The following is a 12018-nucleotide window of genomic DNA, read 5'->3' as shown; positions in this document are numbered from 1 at the left end:
ACAGAAAGTCGTATATAGTCCAATAATTTTGAGAGCCCCTGACAGTCAGGGCCCTTGGCGTTGCCTGGTATCAAATCCAGACGCTGCTAGTGTGGAATGTGGCCAAAGGCCCTGCCGGAGGCTACACATGGTAACAGCCCAAAGCGTAGCCCAGTGAGGAGGGGATCCAGTCAGCAGTATGACCATGCCTCACCAAACCCCAGTGTGATGAGCGGGTGTAAAATCAGGCCTGCGCAAGCTGCACATACAGTGTACTCCTCTGATGTAAAAAGCATGAGCACTCAGCCTGTTGCCTGACAAACCTGCAGGCGCCAGTTAGCATCCCAAATTAGGCAAGAAAGAAAAAAAAAAAAACAGGTACATATTTGTTAATCAGGTAATAAATTAAGTCAGAGACAGAAAAGTAGCTAAAAAACCTGCAGGTCTCCTGCCCCCCGTCCCCGGATTTGTCAATGCCTCGTTCATGATGCTCCAGTGCCATGTATATAATGGTTAGGCAGTCGTTTGCCTTATGGATCTGTCCATGATACATAAGCTTTGTCAGACCAACGAGCCGTTTTGAATTTCAATTACAATTTATTGACGTTGATGATCCCAGGGTCGATTACGGTCTACCGCGAAGCCGAAAAGAACAGCCTGCCTGTTCGCCAGAGTTGGCTCAGCCAATCACAGGCTGTGGTTCTATGAGGAACAGCGATGGGAAGCACAGTTAACGTTGGCTATGCTAATATGGGGTCTCTGTAGAGAGAGAGAGAGAGAGAGAGAGAGAAAGAGAGGGAGAAAGCGAGAGAGAGAAGATGGATAGAGAGAGAGGAAGGGAGAGGGAAAGAGGCAGAAAGTTAGCAGGGGTCAGGAACTCAATAAACAGAGCAGAACAGAAAGCATGCAGGAAAGCAGGGGGTGGGGAAGTGTGGGGGTGGGGGGGGGGGGTGAGGCTGTGACCCCCATGACAGGGAGGAATAAGATTATTAGTGTGAGCCTCTGGGAGAAATGACTTTTCACAGGACTTGGTCAGAAACACAGAAATCATCCCTTTGTACATCTCTCTTTTTCTCTCTCCTTCCTCATATGTCTCACTCACACACTCAATCTCTTTCTCTCACACTCTCTGCTGCACTCTTTCTCTTGGGGTTATTAATCTATATACAGAGGGGCCTGGTTTTCTGTCGTTAGTTTTGAATTTATATACAGTGCACTGTAGCCAAAAAACAGACGCTCAGTAACACATAATGCTAAACCATATGAATAATTCACATTACATCACTCAAATGTAATGTGAATGATTGTCAAAATGTACTAGAGAAATACATTAAAAAGTCAGTTTCTTCATTCCACAGTGCCAATTTGCGGTACAGATTGGATGCCGCTATTAAACAGTGAAGGACAACCTACCATCAAATGGAAGTGAATGGAGAATGTATGCAATGACACTTGCCTGAAGCGAGCCCATGAATGACATAAATGACTCTGGAAATGAAATAGTTTTGTTAACGAAATGTTTTCCTACACATGCACATACACACACACACGCACACACATTGCCTACCCTCTATGTATACACACATACATACATGTACACATACATATGCAAGGATATTTTTGAGTGTGTGCATGTACGTTTGTGTGCATGCATGTGTTCATGCATGTTTAAAAAAACAATAATTTTTCATAGCAGGATGATCAAAAACAGACCTCATTTAATTTTCATCTTTGCTCTTAAAGCTCATACATTGCTTCTCTGTTTCTCCCCAATCCCTGTCATCCACTTTCCTTTCCTGCGCTGCCTTGTACCACCTCCTCCACCTCCTCCTCCTCCTCCTCTTCCTTCTCCATCTCCTCCTACTCCTCCTCTCCGTCGCACTCTGACAGGCCTTACAAATAAAGATGAACTGCAGCAATTTAGCAGCAATAACTCAGAGTAATTAGCCACCCTGTGCAGGGTCAGCCACACACACCCCCCAACATCAGGGAACACTCAGTCAGAGGTCTGCACACGATCAGAGAGACACAGCGACACATAGGTCAGTCACAAAGTCAAACACACACGCGCGTGCGCACACACACACTCACACGCACATATAAACAAACAGTATACACACGCTCACGCTCAATCACTGACTAATTTACACACACGCCGGTACAGATAACAATTCTACAACTTCACACTCTGTACAAAAACATGACCGTCATTTAAGATGTAATCCTCCAGTTACTCTCCCATACAAACTGCAAATATTGCTATGTATCTCTCCTGTAGAAGAGGAGGTATGATTACATTACTCAGGCACTTTACAGCCTGCTCCCTTAAGCCCCAGTGTGATTGCACCCGTATTGACGTTTTTAATTTCTGCAGTATATATTCAAGAATCTATCATCCATACATCTTGGTAATACAATTGACAGTAATGCATGTGCACACACACACACACGCACACACGCACAAACGCACGTACACACACACATGCACAGCAGAGGCACTCTCTCTATAACCGCTGCTCCCTCCCTGCTTGAGCTGTGTCTGCGCTACTGTTTTCATTAGTCCTGCTATCAGCACCACAGACCCACTAAGGGAGATGGAGGGAGCAGAGATGGAAGGAAAGAAAGAGAGTGAGAGAGAGAGAGAGTGAGAGCGATAGAGGAGTAAACTGGCAGATAGCACTGACCGGTTTTATTAGCAAACCAGAAGCCTGCCACACATTCAGTGCTACACACACGCCTCTCATTCAACATAAAAGGGAGAATGAGGATGTATTAAAAGAGAATACTGACCGAAATAAAGGGCACAGAGAGAGAGAGAGAGAGATGGAGGGAGATGCAGGGAGAGATGCAGGGGGAGACGGATTTATCAGTTCGTATAGATACACAGGTACATATTCCAGGGCAAACGAGAAGGGCAGTAGCACAAAGGAGAGAAGGAGAAGAGTTGAGAAGGAGACAGCAATCAGGTTGAATAGATAAATACATGACATGAATTCAGTGGGAAGCAGGCAGTTATCTCTATTAGGGGAACATTGGTGAGAGGGGAGAATGGAGGTAATTGGGCTAAATCACGGTGACACAATGACGGTCAGGTTGGAGTGGGAGAACCAGAGATACAAGACAGAGAGAGGCAGTGATCTCACTTCTCCCATTGTAACATATCCCTCCTAATCAAGCATTTTGTCATTCACCCAGACATTAGCAATTACTAGCAGCAGTATAAAGACAATTACAAAATAGGGCATAAATGGATGCTTTATAAATTGTATGTGTGCACTTTTTTTATTTTTATATTACATCTTACCTCCGCAAGGTAAGAGCAGTCTTGCCAGTTAATGGCAACAGTAGTCTGACAGCATCAATTCAAGATGACAAGACTGATATTTATAATAAATGAACCTTCATTTCTTTCCTAGGTGCAGTTTGTTCTTGTGAACTTGCACAAAACTGAAGGAGGGAGTGGAAGAAAATCAGAGCCATCAATCAATATGATCATCAGTCAAGTTGTGTGTTGTGTGTGTGTGCGCGTGTCTGAACAGGTAACAGGAATGTGTGTAACTGGGCATGCATGAGCGTTGGTGTGAGGGTGAGTGTGTGTGCGTGCGTGCGTGCGTGTGTGTGTTTGTGTGTGTGTGAGTATGCGTGAGCAGGTAGCAATGTGTGCAACTGTGCGTCCGTGTGTGTTGGCATGAGAGTGACTGAGGGTGTGAGGGTTCAGGGTATGTGAGTGTGTATGCGTATGTGTGTGCGTGCGTGTTTTTGTCCGCTTGCGTGCGTGCGTGCGTGCGTGCTTGTGTGTGTGTGTGTGTGCGCGCGTGCAGATTAGTGTCAGTCTGAGATTAAATCAGGCTCATCTTTCTGTCACTATAGTACTGCAGTGCTCACAGGTTATCAGGGGATGGCTATTTTTAACTTTGGTCTCCGTCTCTCTTTGTCTCTCTCTCCTCTCCCCTGCTCTCTCTCTCTCTCTCTCTCTCTCTCTCTCTCTCTCTCGTTACGCTCTTCTGATCTCTCCTGCTGTCCCAGTGTACCACCCCTCTCTCCCCCTCCCTATCCCTATCCGTTTCTCCCCTTGACCAGTTTCTCAAGGTGGGTGAAGCTGGGTCATAATCAGTCACACGCGCGCACACATACACACACACACACACTCACACAGAAAACTCACTTAAAGTAAGGGGGTAAATAATTAGACGATTATAATTAACGATTACATACAGTAAAAGTAATATATGGCAGTTCTCAATACTTTTTGTATCAGTGATCAGCGGAGACCAGAGCAGAAAAGGACAGATAGAACTAAAAAAAAAATAGCAGTATAAACATTTCAGTGTAGACGTTGTCGAGACAGAAGGATGGATTCAGATTTAAAAATGAAGGTACTCCACACAAAAAATTAATGCACATGGGCAGGTGTGAATGCATATTGAAATATATATGAACATGGACTTAAAACAGATGGGAGAGACAGTGAAAAAGACCAGAAGAGTGGCGTGAAGGTTTAGTCCAGACATGTACAGTAACAAACAGGTGGACAGGTGGTAGGGACTGACAGGGGCAGATGTAACGTGACTCACTCTGTGATCTCCTCAGTGACTGTGTGCTCCACCTGCAGGCGGGAGTTCACCTCGATGAAGTAGTGCTTCCCGCTTTTGTCCACAAGGAATTCGACCGTGCCAGCGTTCTCGTAGCCCACCTGCAACAAACACGCACACGGAGGTTTCACGCATTACGTCCAAAATCCTCTCAGCAGTCCGAAGAACCCATCCAACCCATCCAAAACCCATCTGTAAGCCGAAGACACAACGGTACATTTCAGATTCCACTGCAACACATAAACAGGTTTGGTCGAGGGGAGATTCATTCCTCCATGCAAGGCAAACTAATCTGCTTCTTGTAGCCAGCATGGTCATTAGAGATGATGTAGCACTCATTATAGATACCCAGGCAGACAATTTACAAATGCATCTATCTAAAAACTGACCACGGGCACAGGCGCCTAAAGTATAAATAGCAATATTAACAATTAGCACTGCATTAAAATGGATGTGACCGGTGTTCTGAATGTCCCCTACCCCCCTCTCTCCCCCTCCCCCCTCACCCGCCCGTGAAATCTGTGACAGCTCCCCTAAACCAGAGTAGCAGACCGGCTGTCAATCTGACCTAACATGGAGGTCAGCATCCTAAATGCCTTCACTCAAATACATCAACATGCAAACAGAAAGGTCCCGGATAAGAGCATTTACCAAGCAAATTAATTTTAAATACCGCACACACACAAACAAACACACACACACTTGTACACAGACACACACACACACACGTGTACACACATATACACACGCACATGCACAAATTCTCATTCACATGCATATGCGTACACATACAACTACATTCCCACATGCTCACACACGAGCACACACAAAAACACACACATACAAGCATACACAAATGCACACATTTATCAGTGAGCCTCTGGGCACAGGGAAAATAAGATTGTCTACATAATGTAAGGTAAGCCGATGATCTCCAGGAAGTTCAGGGCTATCATTATGATGAGGACAGCAATTACGAGCATGGCCGTTTAGAGCGGGTTCAACCTGCTGCATTTCAGCCAAGGAGCGCTTATTATATTCATCTCCCGCCCCTCCTCAGCCTCCCTCCTCTGTAACCCCGCACAGAATGGACATAATCTGGTGCCAAAATTCATTGTAATCTGATCCAATCTCTTCTGCCTAATCCCATCCCTGGCTCTGCCAAGAGCAGACGCACACAAACAGTCCCGGTACAGACACACTAGTGAGACACAAGTGTACACACTACGACTAGTGCAGACTGCTATACTGAAACAGAGCTCCTTCCCTCCTCCCCACACCCACGCACACATACACACACTCACTTGCTCGCTCACGCGTGCACACACGCACACACCCACTCACACACACACGCACACACACACCCACACACACATACACACACATGCGCACACACTCACATGCACACACACACGCACACCTTAAGGCTGACAGAGACAACTCCACGATTCCTTCATTTGTTTATTCTGTCTGCATTCTTATATTCCTCCAGTCACCACTTTCTTTATTCATGAAGGATTAAATTCTTTAATCTTTTGTTCTGAGCGGGTGGTTTCAGTCGGCTGAACTGATGACACGGATACTGCTTATACGGCTGTGTACTACTTTCAGAAAGAATGATGGGACATGCGGCGGGGGGGGGGAGAGGACAGCGGGGGCAAGAGAGGGAAGGTGTGTCAGATCACGGGAGAGAGAGGCAGGATGAAAGATAAAGCTAAACTTGAGGAAGAGATGGTGTTTCTTGAGAAGACGGAGTAGCCAGACAGCTGTTACTGGACAGAGAGGCAGGAAGGGAGGAGGAGAGCGAAGGAGCAGAGGAGACAGATGGCACTCCACGGAGAGAGGGAAGATAAAGAAAATATAATAAAGAAAAAATGAGTGAGGGATGAAGCAAAAAATAAACTTTCCTATAAAAAAAATAAAACCAACACAATCACTTTGATTAGACTATAGCTGTTGTTTTAATAAGGTTTAACACCATGCTTTATTGAAAATGTTATTTGAGAGAGTTATCACATGATGTACGCCACCTGCTTTGGAATTATTGTGAAGATCTGCCAATAGATATGAACTTACAGAGCACTGGATTTGGGTTAGGGAGATGAGAAAATCAAAAGGCAAGGAGTAACAGCAGGTGACACAGCAAAGGCTCAACTATTGTGCCACTATACCTATGCAAGCCATACATTTGAAGTTGAGTGGGAAAAGGGGAGGAGGAGGGGGGGGGGGTGGCAGAGAATGCGTGAGAGAGGGAAAGAGAAAGAAGGGTGAGACAGAATAAATCAATGGCACGATTCTGAACCTGTGCTTAAGACTGGTGAGCAGAGCTGGCCGTCGCCATGGAAACTGCTGCCGTAAAATAAGACAAAATAAAACAGTCTTCGCGGTGACAATCTTATTATGCCATATTATTTTCCTGCTTCTCCTCCATTTGTTTTCATTTTTGACCCCCCTCCTCCTCTCATTCATTTCATAAGTTATATCTTTGGAGAGCTTTGTTTTCCTCTCGCCTGGTTAAGTGCAGATGAGTCAGTGTTCAACACTTCCACAATGCCAGCGAAAGCCTCTGCCACCCCTCCCCCCTGCATGTCATATCAGAACTTGCGCTCTGCCTGATGCCCAAAGTGTCTTAATGCACAAAAAAAACTGTTCTGCAGGTGGGCGCCATTGACACACAGCCACGCAGAGGAGGGAAGCGTACGGCTCCAGCTTCAGAAGTCAGCCACTCGCCCAACGACAACTTTAAAACGCACTTGGCGTGCAACCGGTCACTTCCTCCTCTGCACTTCTCCTGATTTGCCCTCTCTTGGTTACCATAGAGCGTTATGTTGCTTTCGTTTGATTAACGTCCCTACCTCTCCATTAAAGTAGCTGTGCGACAGTACAGGACAGCTGCGTTGGTAAAATCTCAACTGGTGAATTATTCACCAACAAACCCATAATGAAAATATATGAACTCAAATAAGTGCAGATTCCCACAGAGCAAGATAGAGACAACACTAGCATTTCTGACAGCACAGACCTTCATTCTAAAGAATGTCACACAGTGTTAGGCTAATTTTACTCCGTACATCACACAATAGCCTCTAGGCCCAAATGTCAGCAACCTTGTTAGTAAAAGGAAGATTCTGCAAGATTATTTGCTGGAGTGTACGTCTTTTTTTCCATTTAATTACTGGTCTCACATCTTCTCTCTGCTTCTCAAACCTGACATAATGCAGGCAGTTGCAAAAGCTGCAGATGTCAATTTTCTGCCTGTGTGTGTGTGTGTGTGTGTGTGTGGGTAGAGGGGCAATTAACAAGTGGGAAAAAAATCTAAGTGGAAAAACGTAGAAAGAAGGAAATCTCAAGTTTGCCATGATTCCCTCCCTCCAAATCAAGTTTCCCATTTCAGGCCCACAGTGAAAATGACACAAAAACAACTCAGAGGGGGATGTGACTGAAAGAGAGCAGAGAGAGAAGGTATACAAGAAGAAGGGAGAGTGTAATTGAAGAGGATGAAGAGGATAAAAAATGAGCTGGCAAATGAGAGGGCTGAGGAGGAGAGCAAAATAACTGAGGGAAAAGAATATATATGGAAAAATATCAGAAGGAATCTCTCTGAGAAGGTGTCTCTCTGAGAAGGTAATACAAATATATTTTCAGTAATTCTATGGTGATGAGAAGGGCATTTCATAGTTAACACATAATAAGATCTTTTTTACATTGCACTGCCAACAAGTATTTGCAATGTTTAGCCCTGTCTCTCAATCCATTCATTTGCATACTAGCCAGCATATTTTTAAAAAATGCTAATATCTTAAAATCTGTTGAGTCACTGGGAAACAGATGGAGAACAAGACTGGTGGCCACAGTGTGTCTGTGTCAATGCATGAACTCTGTGTGTGTGGGCGTTTGTCAGAGCGCACACGCGTCTGTCTCTGTGTGTGTGTGTGTGTGTGTGTGTGTGTTTGCGTGTGTGTGCGTGCGCAATTGTACGTGTATGTTACGGAACTGTAGGTGTGAGTGCCTCTTTGACCGTCTCCACTAGCTTTGCTGGCCTGTGTTGTCACTGTTAGGACTGTTCTGCGTTTTAGAGGCTGTTTGTGCGTTTGTGTGAGAGATTTGGCAGTTATCTGGGCAGCACCCACACTGCAGTGCTGTACACAGCCTAAGGGAAAGAAGGGAAAGGAGAGGAGAACAGAGAGAGAGAGCAAGAAAGAAGGGGGAGAAAATAAGAGACAGAGAAGGTGAGAGAGAGAGGAATAAACAGAGATAGGGAGGAGAGGATCATTCAAAAAGGGAAAGCAGAAAAAAATAGATGGTGAAAATCTGTAGACTGTAGATATGATTATATGTTTGGATTTAATCAGGTATTTGTTGTATATATGTGTGGTTAGCATAAAGGGTAGCAGTCAGACACAGTTTTTGTGTTTATGTTGTTGCAATATAAATAATACATTTTGCCAAGCTAACAAAAAGATGTTTGATTTCTCAATGTGACAGTATTTGCAAAAAACCAGTTAAGCACTCATTCTGGCAAGAAGAAGTATATCAGATTAACTGGAATTTAGAGCAGGGGCTCAGGACAAGCGCACACAAAACAGACACACACACACACACACACACACACACGACGGGTCCACAACTGAACAACAAGAAAATAAACGCATTTTTTAAAAACGGGCTGGATGAGTAAATGTGAGGTGTTTCTTCAGATTGTGTACGCTTATGCATACAATGTATGAGTAAACATGTGCGCATGTGTGCCAGAGAGAGAGAGAGAGAGAGTGAGTGACAAAGAGACATAGACTGAAACTAAGAACAAATTCGAACGTTAACCTATTTCTCTTTCACAATGCCCCCCCCACTGTCCCTCCCTGACCTCCCTTCCCTCTCTTCCTCTGTCAGCAACTGCTTCTGCAACTTATCAGAGGCCCACAAAACTGTGGTTGGCAGAAATATGAAAGGGAGACAGAAAGGGAGCGAGCGAGAGATACAATGAGCTGAAGGCGTTAACAAGGGACGGGTGAGAGCAGATTAGTGGAAGGGGACAGAAAATTGAAGAGAGAAAGTGCTGATTGCGGAGAACACTAACCTTGTTCGCTCCCATTTTATTTCTGTCTTTTCCTTCCATTTATTTTTGAAGTGTGTTTAGTGCTTTATGAGGGAGGAGGGGGGAGGGAGGGAGGGAGACAGAAAGTAATGCAGATCAAAAGAGGCAAAAATAAAGGGAGCAAGAAAGGATGACAGCAAAACAGAACAGAGGCAATCTGTTTTTGAGAATAACACTAAGAGTAAAAAAGCACAAAAATACAAAGGGAAAAAAAGAAGAATCACTTATGAAAGAAGCACCTTTTTGTTCTTTTTTGTTTTTTTAATTCCTACCCAAGGGATGCTTTTGGGAAAATGTAAAGTACAAAGCATGTACTTACCTACCTTGTGGAGGCCGATGGTAATATTGAATAATGCTATTCAGCATGGAATGCTTAATATGAAAGCTAACAGTGTTCAGATTTGCTGTGTCATGGGCAAAGCCAGATCATTCATAGGTATCGTCCACCGACTCTACAGGAATGTCCTACCAGTAAAAGAATGAATCAGGAAAGGGTTGCAAAGCTGGCAGCTCTCTGCTGTAACATAGTGTGCAAGTGACTGACTACAACGACCATACACTGTCCTCCAACGGCATTTTTCAGTAATGGACTTCAAGCTGCAATTAGACACAGCCTGTTCATTGATTCAGTGTTGATGAGAAAGCAAAGCACAGGCTAACACTGCAGCAAACTCAGGTGCCCTTGAAGCATTTGTGATCCCAAACAGAAGACGTGCGGTGGTGGAAAGCACCACACGCAGCTAAAGCAATGAGCCTGGAAACTCGAACAGAGGTGGGCGAGGTTGGGCTGTCCAAGCGTAGCTCTCTGCTGTGCACTCATTTCAAGGGGTACGGTGCAGGTTGGGAGGAATGCAGGTCTTGTATAAATATAAGGTAAGCTATTTTTCTCTGTTCACGCCGGATTCAGTTCATTCTAGCAAAAGATTCTTCCTACAGCACGTATACAGTGTCCTGTGTGACTATGAGAGCCTCTACCCTCCACAGATTTATATTTATGTAAATCATTTTTCCTCCTTTCCCTTCTCGCTTTGTTTTTCTTCCTCCTTTCCTCTATGTTTTTCTCTCTCAGTAACAGAGACGTCCCTGGTGGTGTGGGGTTTCCTTCAGCCAGAGGGTTATCGAAGATCTCTCTCTCTTTTCTCTCTCTCTGTCTCCTCTTGCCTCTCTCATTTTTTTATCTCTCTTCATCTCCTCTTGCATCTCTCCCTCTATCTCTCTCACCCCCCCCCCCCCTCTCTGTTTAATAATCTGTTTAAAATTCATGTGCCTCTCCCATCGTTACACACTGGATTCTTGCACTTGTGCCCCGTGAAAGACACCCTCTCATCAACATCCTATTCATATCTGGCACCCCCTGCCGGTGGAGCCCAATCAATCATCAGCTGGTCAATACGTGGGCGTGACACAGATAATTAAATATGCGGACATTCAGGGGGGGGTCGTTCACTCCAAAAGGATGGGCGTGGAGAGAAAAGTCAGACAGGAGCGAGGAGCGAGAAGGAAGGGCAAGATGAAAATGAAAAAAAAAACAGAACAGAAAGTTATTGAAGGGGTGTAAAAAAAAGAATCAACTGAAGGAACAAAAAAAGAAGTGAGAAGTGGAGGGCACAAAATCCACACTGAAGCAGTGATAAGAGAAATGGGAAAAAAGTCGTAAATGAGGTCAGCATCTACCATAGAGAAACTGCACCCCATTCCACTAACTCCAGAGCTAACCTCTCCCTACCCTCTCTGTCTCCGAGCCCCATGTCCTCCAAGCTAATCATCACACTCAGGATATAAATTCCGGTGGATTGACAGGGTCAGCAAACTCAGGACTGACCCGAGGCCAGACATCACATGATGAGGCTTCCGGGATTCCTGTTAAAAGACGGAAACTGTAAAGACTGAGGGTTTGATGGGGCCCTGGATGGCCCTGGACGTCCAGCTGAAGCGCTATGTGGAAACTAGCATCACAGTAAGTTACTGAATCCTGACTGCATCAGCGCTGACAGTGTGGCCATACTGTAACCCGGAGAGGAAGGACGTGCTTCTTGCCTCATCGCACAGTAACCGCTTCGCGAGTGGTGTAAGTACAGTAGTCCTCCAGCTCAATGAACCTGAAGCCCAGATGGTGGATAACTGTAAGATGTCAAAACTTGAGCAAAGTGACACTCGTGCACTTGGTATAGTGCTCCAAAAAATAAAGCTGACATACAGCACAGTTAAGGTTTCGGGCTAGCAAGCCTTTATCTGAACAGTAAGTGTGCACCATGTTCGTTAGCACATTTAAAAAGACTAGCTCAGAAGACCACGCAATCTGACAGGTGTTACATACGACATGCCCATAGGCTGACAGCAAATATCAGCCTG

General features: G+C 44.9%; 1 protein-coding gene across 1 annotated transcript in view; it reads right to left on the bottom strand.

The window, feature by feature from the left end:
* The window catches only part of LOC135251959 (pyruvate carboxylase, mitochondrial-like), a 133168-nt gene that overhangs the window by 86278 nt on the left and 34872 nt on the right, over positions 1 to 12018 (bottom strand). The window contains exons 9-10 of the mRNA XM_064329839.1: positions 9649 to 9680; positions 4554 to 4672 (exon numbers count right to left, since the gene is read on the bottom strand). Coding sequence (XP_064185909.1) covers positions 4554 to 4672; positions 9649 to 9680 — 151 coding nt within the window. The remainder of the gene's footprint in view (positions 1 to 4553; positions 4673 to 9648; positions 9681 to 12018) is intronic.

The sequence above is a fragment of the Anguilla rostrata genome, chromosome 3 (assembly GCF_018555375.3).
Source record: "Anguilla rostrata isolate EN2019 chromosome 3, ASM1855537v3, whole genome shotgun sequence".
Taxonomy (NCBI): Eukaryota; Metazoa; Chordata; class Actinopteri; order Anguilliformes; family Anguillidae; genus Anguilla; species Anguilla rostrata.
Note: the sequence above shows the minus strand (reverse complement) of the source record. Positions and strands in the feature narration are given on the sequence as shown.